The sequence below is a fragment of the Atta colombica genome, unplaced genomic scaffold (genome assembly GCF_001594045.1).
Source record: "Atta colombica isolate Treedump-2 unplaced genomic scaffold, Acol1.0 scaffold374, whole genome shotgun sequence".
In the NCBI taxonomy this organism is placed as follows: Eukaryota; Metazoa; Arthropoda; class Insecta; order Hymenoptera; family Formicidae; genus Atta; species Atta colombica.
Window position 1 is genome coordinate 3,789 of NW_017259485.1, and position 21,471 is coordinate 25,259.

Consider the following 21,471-nt stretch of genomic DNA (forward strand, 5'->3'; position numbering starts at 1 on the left):
TTAGTGAATGTATATCAATTGCCCACATTGATTAATCGCTAATTGATTAATTTAAAGTAATATAAGCTCATTGGTGAAGCAATGAAAAATTACTAGGAACAGGCTGATGTGAGTGGGTGTGTGCAATTAAATTGTGTGCATGTCGCCGCTTCAACGTTCCCCACTTCAATTGCACTTTAGTATGTATGCATGTGTTTACATACATATTGGATGATATATCCAAATAAATTTTTATTTTGCCTTTTTTCTCAAAAAATCTGTACGAGCCTTCAGAAGTCTTTCCTGATTACAAATATCTCAATTAAAACGCGATTTATCTGATATTTTAGCTGCAATTTCAACAGAAGAAATTCATCTTTAAGTCTACCACTAGATGTCTTTTCTGTCTATCCTTAAAGATGCAGCCACAATAGAAGGAATAAGGAAAATTGAGATTTCAACCTATCAGAAATAGGAATACACGGTTATGTGATAGATTGAAATCTTTATTTATTCTTTACTGCTAATTCATTCCTTCTATTGTGACTGCACCTTAATAATTGAATTAGATTGGTCAGCCAGTTATATTCAGCTTCGAGAAGAAAATTCCTATACAGACGCCATGCAATAAATGGAACATTTATTCATATCAAAAGCCGCATACCTGCCCTGCAGTGTGCTTACATTGTCCGATTGCGCGCCGTAAACGTCGGTAACGATGCGAGGAACGTTTTACAGACACTGGTATGTGTTATTCCCCGATACAAGTGTCTATCAGCTCCGAATGCACGAAAAGTGTTTTACGTGGACCTACGAGTGATTCGGTATCATCTTCCTAGGCCAAAAATTCTACGCAGGTACGCGCCTTTTTGACGGCGACGCTACGCGGGCAGTTGACTACTGTGGACCGCTCGAAACACGATCCACAAATAGACGGATAATGGTCCGGTATTTGATGCTTGGCTAGTCCCTGGATGTCCCTTCAAGATCGACGATGCGGTGCCTGCCGTTCGGATCTTCTCTCGCGTACGCATCGACGGGTCGCCGTAACCTCCAAAGTTTGTTTAAGGCTTGAACTGATACTCCATTCTGACATAAAACAACAATTCGGACTGTCGTCATGCAGATGGCTCGTCCTGCTTTGAGCGCGTTGTGTCGAGAGCAGCTTGCAAGTCAACTCCCGTGTAAACTCGCCTCACCTTTCACTATAGTATCCTTGTGGATAATTCTTTGGCTATCATCATCCTGATCTTCTCTGATCTTTCTCTATGTAATACGGCTTGTATGTTATTAATTCATCTGTTTTGTTTTAATAGTGCAGCCATGAACACTACAATAAGTACTGTCAGTAGCGGTAGTGACAAACATCTACCGGAAACGACTGTTCAGACTGTGGCACAAAACTTAACTACAATGCAACAGAATGTACAGAATGTACAGAATGTACAGAGCATGGTACAGAGCAATATATCGAACATTCAACCGACTCAGACTATTGTTGGTTCCATGACACCCAGCGGTCTAGTAGGCAAATCAGTATCTCTGGACATGAATCCAAAATTATCTTTAATGAAACCTGTGGTACCTTCTGGTACTACCTCATCTACAGAAACGAGTAAAATAACAACAACGGTAATTCTAGCATTGTGCTAAAACTAATGTTATAGTATTAATGTTATGTTGCTTTACAGGAGTGTATTGTACACACATATGTACAGAATCATTATATTTTATCTTATAATGAAATATTTTACTATGTTCTCCTGTAAAATAAAATATAATTAAATTTTTTGTTTTATGAAGTAAATAAAGATTTATTTCAATACTTGGTATTAAATATATCAAAAAGTATTTTATATAATGTAGAATATTTTAATAATGGAAAATTAACTTGTCAAGTGCTTTAATGCATATATACAATTTGTGATAGATTTATTAATATCAAATTCAACGCTTCTAGTTATGTTCTATAGGATCTACAGTAAAAATAATATCACCAGGAATGTTAAGTACTGTGGAAAGGCAAATTCCACCTCAAACACAATTACCACATCCAGTATCTATACCAGCTACGTATCATGTACCGCGTGGACCTGCTGCAGTTGCTAATATCTCTGCACCTAGATCGACAGTTGCCACTCCTATCGTCAGGACAAATATAGGACAAATTGTGCCTGCTACTAGACCAGGGTATAAACATATCTAAAATAAAACAGTTTTTGAAATAATAGTCAAAAAAGATAAAACATAATATAATGTAATTAAAAAGGGAGAAATTAAAATAGTTATTTAGAAATATATATGCAGAATTGTTTTAATAGAACAAACTAGTTATATCACATCACATGTCGATTTTTTCAGTAATAATACATCAATCTCTAATCCCCAATGGCAACCTAAAACAACATCTGTTGCATTATATGCGCAACCACAAAGACATCCCACTCCTTCCGTCAGCAGAGTCTCCAGGCCATCATCCACTGTGTATACGGGACAACAGCCGCGATTAATTACACCAGCCAGTCAAGCAAGATCTGTTCAAGCTACCATGGTTGCTGGTAGTTCGTCCAGGTTAATAGCACCTGTCTTGCAAACTAATCTTACTAGACATCCAGTTGCACAAAACAGACCGCCAACGCCGCAAGTAGTAACTGTGTCACAGACTTCGCAACCCATCAGATCGTCGACACAAACCATTCAAGTAAATTATGTGATATAATAAATTAATATATGTATACATATATAACATATAATATATGTGTAATGTTGTACAACTTTTTGTTTACTCTTTTACGCACTTTCAAAAACTTACAGTTGTCAAACACAGTTTTGAGTCATGGTACACGAATATCGACACAATGCGTTCGACCCGGAGGTGAAGGCATACGTGACGGTTGAGTGTACTACTTTTCTGAATTGCACATAAATGCCAAGAAGGGATATATATTACAATTTATGAATTTATAAATTTTATTGAAATGTTTAGCCTACTCAGTCTAGCAGACCTCTAACTACGACTGGTACGACGAAACGTATAGCTGCATCACCCATTATAGAGACAGTCAACAGAATAAGCAGTACAGCTTCAGTTACTGTCGGTTCAGTGGAACCAACAGTAGGACGATTGTCAATTAGTGGTAATACGGTGGCTGGACCATCGACCGTTAGTCATATCGTTATCCCTTCGCAACAGGTACTCTAATTGTATTGTATACTAATTTACAATATATTGAAAATTCTTTCAAGGGGATAAATGTAACAATTGTTTAACAGGTTCAACCACAGCAAGGTGCACCGCGTGTTGTTCAAACCGTCACATCTCTGTCGAGCCTCAGTACTGTATCACAAGTAATTACAACAACCGCAAATACACAGTCAAATGCAATGCGCATATTGCAAACAGTTCCAACCACAGTTGCGAAAATCGCAGGAATGTCCTTACACCCTTTGCCTATCGCTCTACCGGTCAGGGCTGCGTCGGCGCCAATCAAGGCTGCTCCTACACAGTCTCAAAATATTGGACAAACCGTCCAAGTGAAACCGGCACCACAGGCTAATTTACGCATGTCGTCCACCAACAGCAGTACAGTCACAAGTTCCACTCAGCCAGTCCAAGGGCAATATATACATTCACCACATACTACTACGTATCTTTCCTTTGAAACTACAGGTAAAAATCAATTAAAAAAGGCTAATAAGTGAATTATCTTTTACATTCTTGTATCCTGTGATAAATATAATTGCATTATCTTAATAAATAAAATTATAATGATAATATGATAATAAAAATTTGTTGTATAATGATAATAAAAATTTGTTTTTCAGGAACGTATTCACAGTTTCGACAAGCTTCAGTGCAGCCAGTAAGATTAGTTGTTGAGCCAGGATATGAAGAACCCCATGGTAAACCTAATGCATCTCCCCGACCGAGCATTCTGAGAAAGAGAGATCATGACAATTCACCAGTTAAAGGTATGATTATATTAGTAAATGTAAATAATGAAGCAATAACGACATATACATTATATAAAAAGTATCATTTATTCTATAACAACATATTATTATACAAATACATATAAATACATATATAATAAATAAGGAATAGGAAAATTCAATTAAAACTGATGACATATAGTGATGGTTTTTTTTTTTCAAGTATATATTTTATTAATAGATATTTTGTAATAATAGAAATTGGAAGATTTATTTTTGCGTGTTGAAACATGCTTGAAAATATTGACTTTAATGTATTAAGAAAATATTTATATGTGATAGCTATTTACATATGAAAAAAAATTCTCGTTCCAGTTACCCAGTTTGTTAAGACAGTTCAAAATGAAAAGAATATTAAAATAAAAGTAAATTAGATATTACAGATAAAATTTTTGTATATATTCTTTTAATATGCTACATTTATAATTAAGTATAGTGGTTTTTATTTTCTCTATCTTCTATTATATATTAAATTTATAAAATAAGACCTGAAATTTCCTGCTAATAAATTACTTATACTTATTTAATGGATATCCATTATAGAATTTCAATTTCACAGGGGAGTCACAATTTCTTGCAGGTGCAGCTAAAAATTTAGTTCCTGTATTAGCATCTTTGCCATCAAGTAGATCAATGTCCAGTCCGCCGTGCTCACCAAAGGGTGATCAGGATGGTGGTGGATGCCAAAGTTCTGGATCCACGACTGTATCTGCTACATCTTCGCCAGGTCTCGACGAGGAACTTGAGCAATCCAGAATTACTATTAATCCCACTATAGAAATGTCGCCGAGAAAAAAACCACGCAAACAGCAACTTACAGGCGTAGAATTAATTGAACCTAAATTTACGGAGGAAGAGATGCAATTTCTCACTGAGGAAAAATTGAAGAAGGAGAACAAAGAAGAATCAAAAGAGAAGTTGTCCGACAAAAGGCAACTCTCCAATGTACAAAGTGATATTAAATCATCTACTCAACAAACAGAAATCACAATAGCACGATCACGGCCTGTACCAAGTCTATTAGGTATGTATATATATATATATATATATAAAATATAAACATTTTGTTCCGTTATATCCATTACATCGTTCGTATTTTCTTAATTATGCTCTTCCTAATTATATGTTTTCAGGCTCTTCTTGGAAAAACAAATGGACAGTTAGATTACAGCATTATAGAAGACCTAGCGATGTCCGACCTCGTGAGGAAAGAAGACCAACAGTTGCTGAACTGGCGCAACAGAAATACGTATTACAGAGATTAAATGGATGGAAAATCTATCATCTCACTACACAAATGGAAGATATCGCATCCCTTGAAAAACAGGTATATTGACTCGTCACATTGTTTAGACTTTTTCTTCAATTTGTTTACATTTAGACAGCGAGTCATGTTTGTATGATACATTCGTAGGTTCATGAAAAATTAAAAACGACACTCACGCTACTGGAATCACAGCAAACCGTTAAAAGTAAACATAATGATGGTCTCGAACGCGTAAACGAACTGATTAAAGGGAATATGCAGCGCAGTAATTTAATCAGTGAGGGCATGAACGAAGCACGTACACAACTAGTTGCTATATTTCAACATAAAGGCCCTATTACTGATCTTTTGCAACGCTGTGGTAACAAACGAGCACAGAAAAAGAGGGACAAATGAGCAATTGTGCTGAATAAATACGTAGAATCTTTATAAACGAACTTTGTTGAAGGAAAGTTCAAAAGGGAACTATTTTTATCTGTGTCACAGATTCTATATATAGGAATAAATAAATGGTTTTATAAGTCTAAAAAAGACATGACTATGTCACTATATATAATAATATGTTTATAATTTTATTATATAAATCTATAACGTTTTTATTTTAATATAATACTTCTTACTCCTCTAGCCAAATGTCTTTCTATTTATTTACTTTCTGCCTCTAATTAATGCACATATCTCTGTTTACATATAACATGACTTCTTAGAAAAAAAATTAAAATATTCATTAGAACAAAATACAATTCAAAACATTGAATCATGTTCAGGACAATATTTATTTTGCAACTGTTGGAAGTTCTCTTCGCTGAGATAGAACTATTCCTCTAAATTCAAATGTATAATGCAAAGAAAAAAACATTTTGCGGAAATATTTTGCTTTTAAAACATTCTATTGAATCCATGATGGAAGTATATTCCACCATGATTGAATCTAATCTGTGATCATTCTGTTCGTTTCTAAGGTTACCATGGAGATAATAGACCTTTTAAAACAAGCTTGGTAATAGAAATCCTTATAATTATTAAGTACATATATAACGATTCTATGAAAATGTATATTTCGTAAAGTTCAGTTCAGCAAATCTTGAAACAACATGTGGTGGGGATATAGTCAACCGCTAGATTTACAAGCTGAAATAACACAAATAGAAGACTGTATTTTGAACAATCTTGAAGTATTGATTGTAGGTTCTGGTGATGCACGGCATATCGTGAAAACGCTAGCTTCATCTTACACACATCCTGCTCGAACTATAACGTATCATATTATCGAACCGACTTTGGAGCAAGTTGCTAGATCGATACTTTTATTAAGCCTTTGCTTAGAAAAAGATTTAGGTATGTATTCGTGAATACTAATATCAAGCCTATATCAGAGAAATCAATGGAACTAATGTACATAATTAATATATCAAAGGACTTCAAGAGGCGACGCGATATTATTTGGAGATTTTAGGGAACACTCTTTTGAGACCGGCTACGGCTAAATATTTAGCAAAATGTGCCAAACAACTGATCGATATTCCAACCTGCACTGTTGAGTGTCCATGGTTATCGTTAGAAAAATTTAAGCACAAGGATAGGGATAATTTGGAATCTATTTTTAAGTAAGTTGATGTTAAGTTTAAAAAGATACAGTAATAACATAAAATAGTTTCTAATATTGGTGGATTTTGGTATCTGAGACGCTCGAGCAAAACTTAATTTGAAAGATTCTACAATGCAAAGCATCTAGAGACAGACTTGAAAAATTCGCCGGTTTTAAGTAAAAGTACTTAATGCTTCCGCAGACATTTGTATATTTCTATATTAATTGTTGTAATAATTTCTTATAAGATTTTGGGCACGTGCAACATGCGAAGGAGTTCCCATTGTGAATTATTGGGATCGTAGAATCAGGAAGTTACTAAAAACGAGATATGACTATAGAGAAGGTGTTTTTGATTGGGATTATCATATGATTTTAAAGCCCAGATGTATTACTAATCTTACTATACAAGAATATAGGTATGAATATGTTTATACATTGTAAGCAGTTAAAACTGCACATGAGATTGTGAGCAAGATGATATGCTTCTTTAGTTGAAATGATTATCTGATATATTATATATCAATGAAACAAAAACAAAAATATGTTATTATAATTATTAGATTTTGGAGAAATAATGGAATAGCTTTTACATGGCTTGAAGGTGAACCAGTTAGAAGTAATCCAACTCTGTTAAATAATATACTTCAACTTGGACCTGGTTTTATACATTATGCATATTTGGGAGACATAGTGAATGGTCCGTTTTTTACATGGGCTGCTGTTGGAAAAAATGATGACAAGTAATAAAATATATTCAAAAGAAAAATTTACATGCTTGCTTCCCATAAATAAAAATTCTTAAATCTTAAAGACGTAGGGCAACTGACATTGCTGAACGTGAGATAATGCGTGCAATTTATGAAATAAGAACGAAAGAGCCACTATGTGAAGATCACGTCGGTGCTCATAGGGATGTCTCAATTTTAAATGGCATTATAGTGAGCGAAATGCCGGATATTGAAATGGAAAACGAATCATGGATAAGCACTGAAGATAAATCTAAACAAGATAAAAAAATTTCTTGGATGGAAGTACCAAATCACAAGGTACGTTTTTAACCAGGTATTTAATAGCCAATGTGAATGAATTTGACAACACTTATTTTTAGATAATATTTCATCCTATAACGTCGCTGGAGTCTCTCAAGTCTAAATGCGAATATATAAATAGATTCCATCTGATTTGGGTAGCGCATAATATGACAAAACAATTACCAAATTTGATACCATTGATATCTGCTGATGCACCGATGATTGTGGAATTGCGCAAATATATGGCAGATCTTCGCAAAGAAGATTTGCACGACTTTACTAAAGAATTGAAAGAGATCGCGCGGACGAATGGACTCCGTTCACTCTACGATTTCGATTCCAATGCACATACTTTTGCTCGTTTTTGCAAGAATTAAGTCCTTGAATAGTTAAATATATCTTAATAAATTAATATTAATTGTAAATATATGTTTCACACATATTATTATAAGCTAAAATAAAAATTTAATTGACAAAATACAAATATTATACAGAATATAAAATGTCAGTATACAATTATGTCGAAAAATATTAATGATTTCCAATCTATATTAAAGACAATCTCTTTAAATAATAATTCCTTTTTAAAAATGAATGTTATTTTATAGCTTGTTTTTGCCAAATAATACAGTAAAAAAGAGCCAATAGAAATAATTAACGGATGTAAAATGTAGATAAAAAATAAAAGTAAATTTTATTACAAAATATAAAAGGTTTTTTGACAACAATCTTTTCCAGTAAAATAACAAATATAAGTTTCTTCAAATTAATATAATTAATTTAATTCTCATTAATTTAACATAACCATTCGTAGTTTTTAACTATTGATTATTATGGATATTTTAAAAATTATTTTAAATGTATTTATTATTTTGTTGAAAAAGATTGTCAGTCAAAATCCTTTGATATTTTATAACAAAATTTATTTTTACTTTTTAGAACCTCTCTATTACAGGAGGTGTGCGAATAATTTAAAATCGAATCTTATGCTAAATTCGATCACTCACATTACATCAATATATATTAAAAACTGCTTTATATAAAATATTTCAATGCAGTGATACAATATAATTAACTTAGACAAATGAAATGATACATGTACATTTTGTTAAGTGACATGACAATATCATTATCAGTAGATAGTTTAAAATATTTATATACTTTTACATTTAACTTTGCTAATTTCATAAAGCAGTTTTTAATATGCACGAATCTAGTGTAGTGTAAGTACAGTGCAAGTGATCAAATTCGCCAATAATGGATTCAATTCAATTCGTTTCCGCGATTCAAAATAATAAATAAAAATAATAAATAAAATTTAAAATTTCGAATGGTTGATGGTTCGATTTCAAATCAATTTTATTTGCTTATTTTATTTGCTTCATTTATTTACGATTCACACGACTTTCGTAAGTTGAAAATGATTTATTTTCTCGTTTACTTAAAAAAATATATAACGTTATTGAAAATATTTTAAAATTAGCTTTAATGTAAATTCAGGAAAATTTGATTCAAATTCAATTTGTTTTTGAATAAAAAAGATTCGATTAATTTTTGAATATATTATCAAAGATTTGATTCAATCTCATATAAATGCTTAATTCGCACACCTCTAGTGTATTATTTGATTGTATAAAATAACTGCAATATTGTACTTTATATTCTTGCATTGGCTAGTTCCTTAGCTATTTCGGATACACTCTTATCTTTTTCTTCTGCCTCTTCTTCAGATTCTGTATCACTTGGTGGAAAGTCAGAAAGTGCTAAAGAACAAATGTATATATACATATATGCAACACACACACACACACACACACACACACACACACACACACACATACACACACATATAGGATAAGCACAGAATAATTAGATATTCTTACCAAGTCTATCAATTTTTTCCTGCTGGATATCTTTTAAAAACTTTTCTTGTATAGCTATTACTTCTTCAGTATTTGTGCAACGAGCGTATTTTTCCAACAATTCACTGTTTAGTTCTAGGAACAAGTGTCCCCAACTAAATTTGTCAAGAATCAGGTCAGCTTCGTTTGGAAATCCTGTTATGATTAAAGTAGCTGCAATAGCCTCCGCACAACTCAATTCGCAGGGTTTTGTCGAATTGGCAGAAACCAAGAAAGGCAATATGCGAGGATGAGATGTCCTTACTTTGTCAAAGGGAGTGTCGTCGATACGCGACCAACTACAATCAACAACTGCGCAACCATACTTCTCTACAATCTTGTGATCCAACGGAGTCACGCACTGCGACAAACAATTTATCTAAGAATCTAGACGATGAGATTATTATCTATTGTTTCTTTATTTTACCTTATTGCCCACTGGAGTAAGACAAAGGCCTGGAAATCGTGTACTCAGTCGCAGCAACTTTGTTAAACCATGTCTCACTAGCTTTTTGCCAGTACCATGTTTGGACTGTTTGGAGCACTCTAAATCCCACATAGCTACAGGAAATGGCAACGGCCACTCGTTTACCGTCTCTGCAAAGAGTACATTGTACTCCCAATGTACAATATGTACATTGCAAAACACGAAACTCATCCTAATCTAACCTGTCTCATCGTTTTCCTTATCCGAGCTCTCAGACCAGTCAGACATTCTGTCCCTCTTTTGGTGATATCTCAGCTCCTTGCAGAGAACATTACGGGGCCTCCATTGCAGCAGTTTATTCTTGTCTTTCTTTCTACGTCCCGACATTTTCTCTACACAGGTACTCTATATTATTCCGGTACTCTATACCCTTCCTTCAATATACGTTTTTTTCAAATATGTTTATCACTATTTACGTCTTTATCACTGTTACATAGCTTAACTTAACCTAACCTAACATCTGCTGTCATATCATACACATATATAATAGGAATGTCAAACATATGCAAACACTACTTGACTGTTTAATTTCTTTGTATAATTGATTCCGCGCGTAGTTGTTAGACGAATTGTTATGAATTGTTATGAATTGTATTTAGAGTTCTACAATTACATATTAACCATTGCAATTATACATACGTAAACGTATCTATTGGTAAATGTTTCTTTAACTATCTTACCTTAAATTTTGATAAAAATATACCTATTCATTCGATACCATTTTATGCAGAAATAAAGATGAGTTTTTATTGATTTGATGTGAAACATGTCGTCACAAAATTGTTGAGCATCGCAAAATTGTTTTAAGGAGAATCGGACAGAATAATGTCTACTTATACAATGGAAGATGTAATACAAACGACAGAGTATGATTCGGCTAGAGATGATGATTCTCTATACGTCGCTTCGAAATATTGGAAACGCCTTGTGGACACTGCTATCAAAGTACGTAAGCGATATTTATATTGCAATTACTTACCGTGCCGCATTTACTATTCATATTTTTAGACTGGCTACAGAGAAGGGATACAAGATGGAGCAGACTCTGTGTTGCAAGAGGGATTCGACATTGGTTACAAAGACGGTTTCGAGACCGCTTTCACTTTGGGAAAGTACAAGGGTCTGGCTGCAGCTTCGACGTTCACATTAGAACATCCCACAGATGTGGCAGCTGTTCTCAAAAGAGCCAGACGCGGTGCGTGCTGGATATGCGAGATGGAATCGCGAAATGAAAGTTTCAATTCGCATGAAAAAGCTCCATTCTCTAAAGTTCTGAGCGAGCAAAGAGAACACTCTGCAGAAGTAATAAACAGGCTACATGAATATCTCGAACCAATCTTGAAGAAATCGGGCATTGAAATCAATTCAACTCTTTAGATATATTTAAGTAGCAATTTATAGATTTACCGAACAAATAATTGGTTAGATTATATATATTAAAAATAATGTTTTTCATATATATTGCTACAAAAAATTAATCTTCTGTAGAAATTTTTATTGAGACACTCGGACAATTTCGCGACTCAATACAGAGATAAATGATAATGAACTTTTTTTTTTATAAATATAATCCCTCGGGAGAACCTTCCTTCTTCCGATATAACACACTTTCCTTGGATTTTTTAAAATCGTCGCTAGTAACCTTCATACGTCGTTCACGTAGAGCCATTAAACCAGCCTCGGTACATATTGCCTGAAATAAAAATTTTTAATCCATTTTAATGAAGCAATAAAAAAAGAGGATTTACAATTTTACTTCATCTTCGTTTGACATTGATTTATTTTTAGAGTTATAAATATTATTTTCTCTTATTTTAATAAAAAAGAACTGCAAGAAAGTACAAAATATAAGCAGAGTTGAATTTTTACAGAAGATTATCTTACCTTGATGTCTGCACCAGAAAGATCATCTTTTGCCATAATTAATTCTGCAAGATTCACGTCAGGCGCCAAAGTCATTCTGCTTGTGTGAATATTGAAGATTCTTCTTTTAGTCTTCTCATCTGGCAGCGGAAATTCTATTTTCCTATCGATTCGACCCGGTCTAATTAAAGCAGGATCTAAGGTTTCTATTCTGTTAGTAGCCATAACCACTTTCACGTCGCCTCTACTATCAAAACCTAGTAATAATTTTTTCAAATTTAACATCTGATATGTTTATTGTAATAACTAATATATTTATTAATATCTAACATAAAGTTTATTAGTATAAAAAGATTTTTGTCTGAATTTTGAATTGGAGGAAATTAGCATACCATCCAATTGATTAAGCAATTCCAACATAGTTCTCTGAATCTCCCTTTCCCCTCCACTATTGCTGTCGTATCTTTTCGTTCCTACCGCATCTATTTCATCTATAAAGACAATAGAAGGAGCATGCTCCTCGGCAACTCTGAAAAGCTCTCTTACAAGTTTTGGACCATCCCCTAAATATTTCTGTATAAGTTCAGAACCGACAACCCTCAAAAATGTAGCTGATGTTTGATTAGCCACAGCCTTAGCGAGCAGTGTCTTCCCTGTGCCAGGTGGTCCATAAAGTATCACACCTTTCGGAGGTTTAATACCCATTTCTTCATAATATTCTGGATGAGTTAATGGTAATTCTACGGATTCTTTAATCTCTTGAATTTGAGTATCAAGACCTGAAAGTATTCACGAGTCATATTCTTTAATTTTTACATAACAATTCCTTGATAATTTTACACAATGTATGCACTTATCCAAAAGCAATATTTCTTCAATTTATAAGTAAAATTCTACTTCGTTAAATTACTTCAATTTACATATTTTAAAGTCAAATTTTATGCGTAAGTCTTGAATTAAGTTTCAATCAAAATTTAACTTGATTTGATTTTTTGAAATTTTATAATATGTTTCCAGTTTCCTTGTTTATAAATCTTAGATTTATAAAGATTATAAATCTTAACATAATTTTATAACAAGATATAATTAATTATAAATTTATTAGAATTTATATAGATAAATATAAAATATTATAAAATATTTGAATATAAAGCAGATGTATGTATGTATATATATATATATATATATTGTGTGTGTGTGTGTGTACTTGTAACATACCTCCGATATCAGTGTAGGTCTCCTGAGGAGCTTTTTCAAGTTTCATCACTGTAACCATAGGATCTGTATCATCTCCTAAAACGCCAACAACAGCATGAACTTTATGATTTAACAGCACAGAGCAACCAGGTTCCAATTGATCCTTATCCACAAATGACAAAATGGATACGTAATGCTCGGAGCCAACCGAGGTAGACACTATCGCATGATTGTCATCGATTATTTCTTCCAATGTTCCAACGGACATTGGTGTACCACGAAGATCGTCCACTTTCGATCTCTCTTCCTCATTCTTCTCCTCCTGCGGTTTCAGGCGCTCCTGATTCCTAATAAACTCCTCCTCCATCAGTAGATAATCCTTTATGCGCTCCATTTTTAATAATTTCAATCTACAACGCGTGTGAGGAGTCACTTGTGGCAATTTCAGAGCTGCATCTGGCCCCTTAGTACGCCTCTTTTTTTTACCCACTCTCGTGGGAATCGGCGGTTCGTACTTCTTCTTCTTGTCCTTGTCATCCTTTTTGTCTCCTCCACTGCCACCAGTCCCAGATTGATTCTGACCCTATGTGACAATTTATTATTATCAAAGAATTTCACTGATAAATTAAAAGCTGTATCAAAAGAAATATCGTTTGAGAAAAATCAAATTCTTTTTGATAAAATGAATTTGAAAAATGAATTTAAAAGATAGAACAAACATTTGAAGGATGGTTAACCTAAATCTAAACGATCGATAAGTAGAATAGATCCTAGACAATTAGCAACAATACGCAAATGTTTTTTATTCTCCTGAATAGCCACTTCATGTTTTATATTAAATAATAATCAATTGACAGTTTTGACAGACTCACCATCCTCCCTTACGACGCTCAATCTGACTTGTCTGTGCTTGCTGCTCTTCGAAACGGCGGAGTCATTCGCTAGCGATTCGATTGTACACAGTCGATAAGAAAAGATCGCATCTGTTCTCCCGCTGTGTTAAGTTACGGATAAAGAAAACATCTTTCAAATTTATTTTAATATAATAAGTTTCTCCGAATTGTATAGAAAGATCTTATCTATTAGCTGAATAGAATTAACGATATGAAATGTACTCAATTTATACGAGAAAATGACTGGATCACTTTGAGAAATTCGAGAAATATTCACATTATACTCTTTTTCATTTTCGAATCATAATCGAAGATGTCTGGTGCGAGTGAATAATTTTATATTAAAGAAGTGTTTATAAAATTTTTGGAGCAATTTATATTTTTTCTGGTACTTTGCACGTGCGCGCGCACGCACGTACGCACACACACGCACGCGCACGCACGCACGCACGCACACACACACACACACACACACACACACACACACACAATTATATTTATTAGCTGAACAGAATTAAAGATAAAAGTAAAACCCAATTTACAGACACGAGAAACGATTGTGTCACTCCGGAAAGTCTGCGACAATTATTCGTAACTCTTCTTCTCTCATTTTTAAAGTCATAATAATTAAAAGACGACTAGAGTGAGTCATGATAAAAAATTTAAGAAAATAAAATACAAAAAAATTCTTAAAAACTTATTCGGTCATTCATATGATTGTAAGTAATTATTATTAAATATTAACGATTATGATCTAACAGCCAACAGTACTGATAGAAAATGAAACGAAATTCGATGTTTAATTAGCGTGCTTTATATGCATTTCCTCGTTAATATACAGTATCGAATGATATACAATATATTTTACAATGAGACTAAAAGCATTCGCATATCTTCACGCATGTTTGTATCTTCAAGCTGTGTTTGATCTGACAATGCAAACATAATGATGGAACGTTGTTTGCGAGATAACACTCGTCGATTTCGCCGTTATAAATAACAGCGCAAATGGATTCGTATCAAATACTCGAACGGCAACTCAAAACGTTCGTCGCAAGACTTGGCAGTGTACTTTACTTTTACAAATTAACGCGTGATTTAAACGGCTCTTCCATTCTATCCCTCTTACATACATATTCTATCATAAAAACATATCTTATTCACATTGATTACGTTTACATGGCTCGATTTACGCCAAAGTTATAACATCGATGTTATCAAACTGGCCAGTCATAGCTATTCCTCTGAAGAATGAAATGTGATTGGCCAATTTCATAATATCGATGTTACAATCTTGGCGTAAATCGAGTCGTGTAAACGTAGACAGTTGATTTCTTTTTTATTTAACAATTTTTGATTTATAAAATTACGAATGAGCCATTTTCCTTCAAGTGCAAATTCCTCACGTTTAATATATCCCCCCCCCTCTCCCCGAGATATTTGATATATAACGTACAAGTGCCAACAGTAATATCACGTATTTAAATATTTATCAAATCACGTTACTTATCCTACGGCCGCAATGTGATGCACAATTCAACAACGCTAAAGAGACTTGTATTGGTGAGAGATTTTATTTTAGCTTATGGGTCTATACATCTAGAGTACTTAGAATAAGTACCTTCTAGCCTTTTCTCGGCTCCAACTTCTCTGTGCTCTGCCTTTCGACATCGATCGACATCAATGTGGCGACAAAAACATGAAAGCTCGCAAGAATGCGATTATCGGTTCGATATTTATTCGGGTTGCCGAATAATATGTGGAGAAATTCCAAAAATAAAAATTACGTCATTCAGCGATACAGACTGTAACGTGCGAAGTTCACCTTACAATACTCATTGCAAGAATTCAGAATAGATAGAATTAATTCGCCAGCTTATCATTATTTATGACTACGCCATCATCACATATGGCTTGAAGATTAATGATATTCGAAATAAGGTATCGAGAGACGTTTTTTTAGAAGGGATGTTCCAATGATTACAGATTTCCGGAAAGACTGCTTGCCGATATTTCAGATTCTCGCGTCGCATTCTTCTTTATCCAATGGTGATCAATCGCATCATTAACACGCGCGATAAATATGTCCCAAGTTATTAAAGGCCAGCCAAAATAATTCTAGGATCTTCTACAGCGTTTTTGATCTTCCTCAGGAACATCACAGCCTCACGTCCATCAATCAGCCGATGATCATACGTCAAAGCTATATACATCATTGGCCGAATTTTAACCTGAGAATAGAAACGTTTGTAAGCAATTTTACAATGCAATTATGAATTTCATAATTTCAATTTAAATTAAAGGAGATTAAATAAAGATTTTAATGAAAAGATAAAAAAATTAAAAGTTTAAATTTAAAAATTAGAAATTAAAGGATCTTAATTCGTTTATCAATGAACTTTACCTCTCCCTTAACAGCGATAGGTCTGTCGAAAACGCCGTGCATACCAAGAATTGCACTCTGCGGTGGATTGATAATGGGAGTTCCCTGCAACGAGCCAAAAACGCCACCGTTACTTATCGTAAAAGTACCGCCATCCATATCCTCGACGGTGATCTTCCCTTTTCTAGCCTTTTCACCCAAAGCGGCCAAAGCGATTTCAATTTCGGCGAAATTTTTATTTTCTACGCTGCGAAGTACAGGCACGACAAGTCCCTTCGGCGTCGCGACTGCTACACTAATATCTACGTAATCTCTATATACTATATCGGTGCCGTCTATCACGGCGTTCACCACGGGTTGGTCTTTTAGAGCATAGGCACTGGCCGCGACGAATGGACTCATGAATCCGAGCTTGATGCCGTACTTTTTCGTAAATGATTCTTGATGCGTCTTCCGGAACTCGATAATGCGACTGCAAATTAATGATGTACATTAATGATTACATGAAAGATAAGAATACAAATTAGCGCTGATGATGATGATTTAGTAATGAGATACCAATAATGCCTAATAACATTTTATGTATAGATATATATAGTATTTCTAAATATAATTTTCAGTTGAAAATTATTACGTGTTCACTATCAGATTTGAAATGAATCATAAATTGAAACCAAAATATCAAAAGTTAAAGTGACCCATCAATAAATCAATGCTTTTGTGATCGATTCATTTCAAAGGAGCTTTGATTCAACGTAACTCAATTTATATTGTTAAAGTGATAGTTAATTTTTAATAATGATAATCCAGCTTCTTGAAAAAGCTCCTAGAACTTAAGATTCTTAATTATATAATAATTTATAATAATAATTTAATTTGCGCTCGTATGTACAAACACCCGCATATTTTTACACAGAAAGAATGGTTTTGCTGAAATATCCGCAAATTTGATGTGACTATAAATGTAATTTTCTTAAATTGTATACTGCTTTCTGCCGAATTTGAAACGCAATTATGAATTGAAATTAGAAATATTGTAAATTAAATTGATCATTAATTTTTAATAATTCTAAATACATTAATTTTAAAAAATCTCTAAATACATATTATTTCTTTGCTACAATAGGAACATATTAAAAAATTATCATTTTTTTCAATTGCTTTACAAAAAAACAAGGAAAACGTATACTTCAAACATTACACTTCAAAGAACATATCATTTTTCTTCATAATCAATTATTACACAAAATATATTACAAAATCCATTTTTAAATTAACATTACAAAATTTTAATGATTCAAAACATTCAAATATTGTTTTCTGGAAAATTTTGTTTTTAGTTGTGTTGCTAATGTGTAGTAAATGAGCGATAAATATATATGAAATATAAAGTATTGTAAAGAGTTTCCCAGTGAGACCCAATTAACAAAGTTATTAATACAGTAAATCATCTTTGTTGTTAAACGCCGGATGTTAAACAAGGACAATGGATGGATTCAGCGACCGCTCTGAGCACTCAGCACACATTGTGCGTGCGTGCGTGCGTACGTGCGTGCGTGTGTGGGTGTGTGTGTGTGTGTGTGTGTGTGTGTGTGTGTGTGTATTACACTGTATGAGATTTTTATATTAAGCGATAATACTTGAAATTACCTCATGTCAATTTCATGAAATGTGGTCAGCATAGCGTTCGTGTTTTGCGCCTCCTTCAGACGTTCCGCAATACGTAGACGCATTCTATTCATTTTCACTCGCTGTTCTGTCCTGGTACCGATTATTTCGCGCGTATAATCGGTAGGAGGTAGCTGAACTTTTGCACCTTCCAACGACTAAAAAAAGTACATCATTTTCATAATATTTTCAAATTGTATAATAACTAATAATAACATAACAATAACTGATATTTACCTGAGCATGTTTAATAGCCGCAACTGGCATGGATGCAGTAGGTGCTTGTGGAGGTGGTGGTTCAGTGGCAGGAGGTGGGACCGGCGCTGCGGGTCTCGGTAATGGAGGTGCCATACTTGGGGTCGGTGGTGCAGGAGGCACAGGTACCTTTTCCGCCGGCGCGGCCGCAGGAGGTTGCGGCGCTTTCTCCGCAGGTGCGATCACAACACCGTCGGTTGCACCGATGTCGATGGTGCACAACTTCTGTTCCGGTTTTACAGTATCGCCATCCTTAACGAACAGCTCCTTTATGACGCCGAGCCCGGGCGATGGTACAGGAACAGAAGTCTGTAAGCAAGCGCGATTAAATTTCGAATAGTTGTAATATCCCTCGTAATAATCATGATTATACTACTTCGTGTTACATTCATTCTACAATTACATAAGCATAGTTGTAAGTGATCAGCGTCAATTTATAAAAATTAACCAAACTATAACTGAATATTCTCCTTATATTCAGCTGTGATCCAATAATGTCAATTCTTACAATTACAAGCACTTGCAACTACTTATGAGCAATTATAAAACAGGCTTTATATAATTGTAGAATGATTTTTACACACGAAAGGAACAAGAAACGTCTTAGATGCTTGCCTTGTCTGTTTCAATCTCGCAGAGGACATCGTCTTCCTTTACTTGATCGCCGACCTTCTTCTCCCACCTCACATCGCCCTCGCTTACACTTTCGGCAAACGGAGGAACTACAATTTCCCTGATCTCCCCTGTTTAGAATAATACATTCTATACGCGATTAAATTAACTGTTACGTTTTTACATAAGATGTCTACTTACATAGTGCTGAAGTCGAACGTATATGTCTCGCTTGATTTATCCAATGGTAGTTTGCCTTGTATTTTCTACATCTGGATGTAAAAAAGAATTCTGTAATCTTTAATCTTCTACATGTACTTTCATCTTCTGAGTAGCGATCATATGAACTCATATGAATGTTTTCCAATAAGATGGAAATATGAGAAGAAAATTTTTAACATTGAAGTTAATGAAATTTTTTACTTTCTATCTTAGGGAATTTCCATCTTAGGGAAAAAGTTATAAGAAAAGAAAAAGATATATATATATTCGGCATCTTGCTTTTAGAGGCTCAATCATATAACTTTTTCCATAGAGAGAAGTAGAAATCTTGAAAAGTAAAATTTTTTGAACATATATACAATATATATGTGTGTATTATATGAATATATATGTACATTTATACATAAAAATTTTCACTTTTGACTTAAAAAATTTTTATGTTTTTACTCTAAAAAAATGTTGTGTAATAAATACTGGAGAATTGGAAGTAATTAGCTCAAGAAAAAATCTATATATATATATAATTCCCAGCATCTAAATCATTATTAAATTTTTGTATCTTAGTGACACGTGTAATAAAAAATAAATAATACATGCAGACACAAGTCGCAAAATAATGCTACTTACAACAGAGTTTTAGCATTGGGCACGTGTTCGGCATGGATAATGCAAACAGGGATAAGAGTGTGCCCTGTAAAAATTTATTATAATTAATTTTTCGCTGATGAGCCTTTAGCCAAGTTTAACTCTTGTTTCTCATAGCTGTAGCTTTCAAAATCTTCGTTATATTACATGTCAGCTTTATCAGTGTTTTATCACCTCTTATTAACCTTACCTTGACTACATAACGATCTCGCGACCTGTAAAAAAAAAACGAATGCAGGCGCTAGTTAATCTTATTCTAGCCGACAATGTATTTAGTTTAGTACATATAGCAATATGTGGCTTAAAAAATGATTTGATTTTCAGACAAAAAGAAGAAGCGATTGATCTTATGAAATGCATGGTACGATGGCCTCCGGGGATAAAAATAGTCATTATTTCAAAAGAGCGAGAAAAGAAAGGAAAGAAAGAGTCAATGTCAAGCAAGCGGGGTATAAGCACCAGGTGTTTATCACACTTGATTTATCCTGCAGGTAACTTTTCGCTTGATTGACAGACTGTGTCAATACGCATGAGTCACAATTGGATATTATCGGGTCGAGAGATTATTATGTAATAACCGTCGTCGCGATATGAAAAGATTTTAACAAATCTTGACGAGCAAACAGAACCTCGACTCAGCGGCGAGCACCCTTTGAATTAATCCAGGAGTGAAATGTCGATCATCAGCAGCCGTGGACAAGGGCGGATAAGGGAGGAAGTAATGTACAGCGAAGGAAACGGCAACGGCTCGTTGTACGTTCATCATACTTACCTCGGCCCGCAACACGCTATTCCGCGTGATTACGCGAGGCGCGAACCGCGAACAATTGGACAACATCGCAGCCATCCTCAGGCAGGCGAAGCGCGCACACACACACACACACACACACACACACACACACACTGGGACGTCCACTCGCGAACAATGAACGGTGAGCGGACAACAGGAACGACGGGGCGCGCGTCCACGATTTCTCTGGTTTCTCTGGCTCCTCGTTCGTGGCGATAACGACGAACGAGGCGAAACGAAAAACGGGAGTCGGGAGACTAGCAGAGACTAGTACCGGAAAGGTTGCATCAGATCACAGATGTGCGGCTGTGTGCGGCGGCATCTGTTAAGAATGGACTACACTAGCATTTTACCTGTATATTCCATAAATTCCCAGCAAATTTTCAGCAATTCTTAAGCTCACAGACTAACTGCTTTTGTTTTCTAGGATGTTTTCTATGTATACCCCAGCAATGTTATTCCAATTTTAATTCTATTGATATTCTTCATTTTTTTCTAATCTTAAGAATTGAAAAGATGAAAAGTAAATTGAAGTCAGATTTAAGTCATTGAACATTAAGCTATATTAATAAAAACGGGCACTCAGTGAACAACAAAGGCTGCTTTCCTTTTAGAAGGCGGTCGTCACAAGTATTCTATCTTTATTCATTGAATGCTAATGCTTTCTTAATCATTTCCATTAATGTAGATTAAC

The 21,471-nt window shown here is 34.2% G+C and overlaps 6 protein-coding genes across 13 annotated transcripts; 3 read left to right on the forward strand and 3 right to left on the reverse strand.

Moving 5' to 3' along the window:
- Positions 1 to 659: 659 nt before the first annotated feature.
- On the forward strand, positions 660 to 5,699 carry LOC108690822 (histone deacetylase complex subunit SAP130-A-like). Of its 5 annotated transcripts, none has more exons than XM_018198321.1 (11): positions 660 to 723; positions 819 to 836; positions 1,296 to 1,611; positions 1,940 to 2,169; positions 2,341 to 2,680; positions 2,966 to 3,172; positions 3,253 to 3,649; positions 3,805 to 3,951; positions 4,532 to 4,996; positions 5,106 to 5,299; positions 5,387 to 5,699. In XM_018198321.1, the coding sequence occupies exons 1-11, from the start codon at positions 698 to 700 to the stop codon at positions 5,633 to 5,635; spliced, it is 2,589 nt and encodes an 862-aa protein (XP_018053810.1). In that variant the 5' UTR covers positions 660 to 697; the 3' UTR covers positions 5,636 to 5,699. The 5 variants fall into 5 exon arrangements, with proteins under 5 accessions (XP_018053810.1, XP_018053811.1, XP_018053812.1 ...); XM_018198322.1 differs by having other exon boundaries at positions 4,553 to 4,996; XM_018198323.1 differs by lacking the exons at positions 660 to 723; positions 819 to 836 and adding an exon at positions 1,013 to 1,037.
- Positions 5,700 to 5,904: 205 nt separating this feature from the next.
- Positions 5,905 to 8,238, forward strand: LOC108690826 (dynein assembly factor 3, axonemal). Its single transcript, XM_018198328.1, has 6 exons — positions 5,905 to 6,577; positions 6,657 to 6,846; positions 7,076 to 7,246; positions 7,391 to 7,570; positions 7,642 to 7,876; positions 7,939 to 8,238. The coding sequence occupies exons 1-6, from the start codon at positions 6,334 to 6,336 to the stop codon at positions 8,236 to 8,238; spliced, it is 1,320 nt and encodes a 439-aa protein (XP_018053817.1). The 5' UTR covers positions 5,905 to 6,333.
- A 1,224-nt stretch (positions 8,239 to 9,462) lies between these two features.
- LOC108690831 (ribosome biogenesis protein TSR3 homolog) lies at positions 9,463 to 11,174 on the reverse strand. Of its 4 annotated transcripts, none has more exons than XM_018198337.1 (5): positions 11,110 to 11,174; positions 10,432 to 10,581; positions 10,190 to 10,359; positions 9,745 to 10,141; positions 9,463 to 9,624 (listed from the first exon to the last, which is right to left on the reverse strand). In XM_018198337.1, the coding sequence occupies exons 2-5, from the start codon at positions 10,574 to 10,576 to the stop codon at positions 9,518 to 9,520; spliced, it is 819 nt and encodes a 272-aa protein (XP_018053826.1). In that variant the 5' UTR covers positions 10,577 to 10,581; positions 11,110 to 11,174; the 3' UTR covers positions 9,463 to 9,517. The 4 variants fall into 4 exon arrangements, with proteins under 4 accessions (XP_018053826.1, XP_018053824.1, XP_018053827.1 ...); XM_018198335.1 differs by lacking the exon at positions 11,110 to 11,174 and adding an exon at positions 10,953 to 11,069; XM_018198338.1 differs by lacking the exon at positions 11,110 to 11,174 and adding an exon at positions 10,953 to 11,068 and having other exon boundaries at positions 9,745 to 10,123.
- LOC108690832 lies at positions 10,518 to 11,656 on the forward strand. The gene is made up of 3 exons (XM_018198339.1): positions 10,518 to 10,589; positions 11,058 to 11,194; positions 11,258 to 11,656. The coding sequence occupies exons 2-3, from the start codon at positions 11,075 to 11,077 to the stop codon at positions 11,624 to 11,626; spliced, it is 489 nt and encodes a 162-aa protein (XP_018053828.1). The 5' UTR covers positions 10,518 to 10,589; positions 11,058 to 11,074; the 3' UTR covers positions 11,627 to 11,656.
- Positions 11,628 to 14,311, reverse strand: LOC108690830 (26S protease regulatory subunit 4). The gene is made up of 5 exons (XM_018198334.1): positions 14,182 to 14,311; positions 13,331 to 13,892; positions 12,505 to 12,891; positions 12,134 to 12,369; positions 11,628 to 11,942 (listed from the first exon to the last, which is right to left on the reverse strand). The coding sequence occupies exons 1-5, from the start codon at positions 14,182 to 14,184 to the stop codon at positions 11,808 to 11,810; spliced, it is 1,323 nt and encodes a 440-aa protein (XP_018053823.1). The 5' UTR covers positions 14,185 to 14,311; the 3' UTR covers positions 11,628 to 11,807.
- A 1,448-nt stretch (positions 14,312 to 15,759) lies between these two features.
- Positions 15,760 to 21,052, reverse strand: LOC108690827 (dihydrolipoyllysine-residue succinyltransferase component of 2-oxoglutarate dehydrogenase complex, mitochondrial). Its single transcript, XM_018198329.1, has 9 exons — positions 20,760 to 21,052; positions 20,178 to 20,202; positions 19,970 to 20,033; positions 19,322 to 19,392; positions 19,124 to 19,251; positions 18,491 to 18,817; positions 18,236 to 18,411; positions 16,607 to 17,057; positions 15,760 to 16,433 (listed from the first exon to the last, which is right to left on the reverse strand). The coding sequence occupies exons 1-9, from the start codon at positions 20,832 to 20,834 to the stop codon at positions 16,299 to 16,301; spliced, it is 1,452 nt and encodes a 483-aa protein (XP_018053818.1). The 5' UTR covers positions 20,835 to 21,052; the 3' UTR covers positions 15,760 to 16,298.
- Between the last annotated feature and the right edge of the window lie 419 nt (positions 21,053 to 21,471).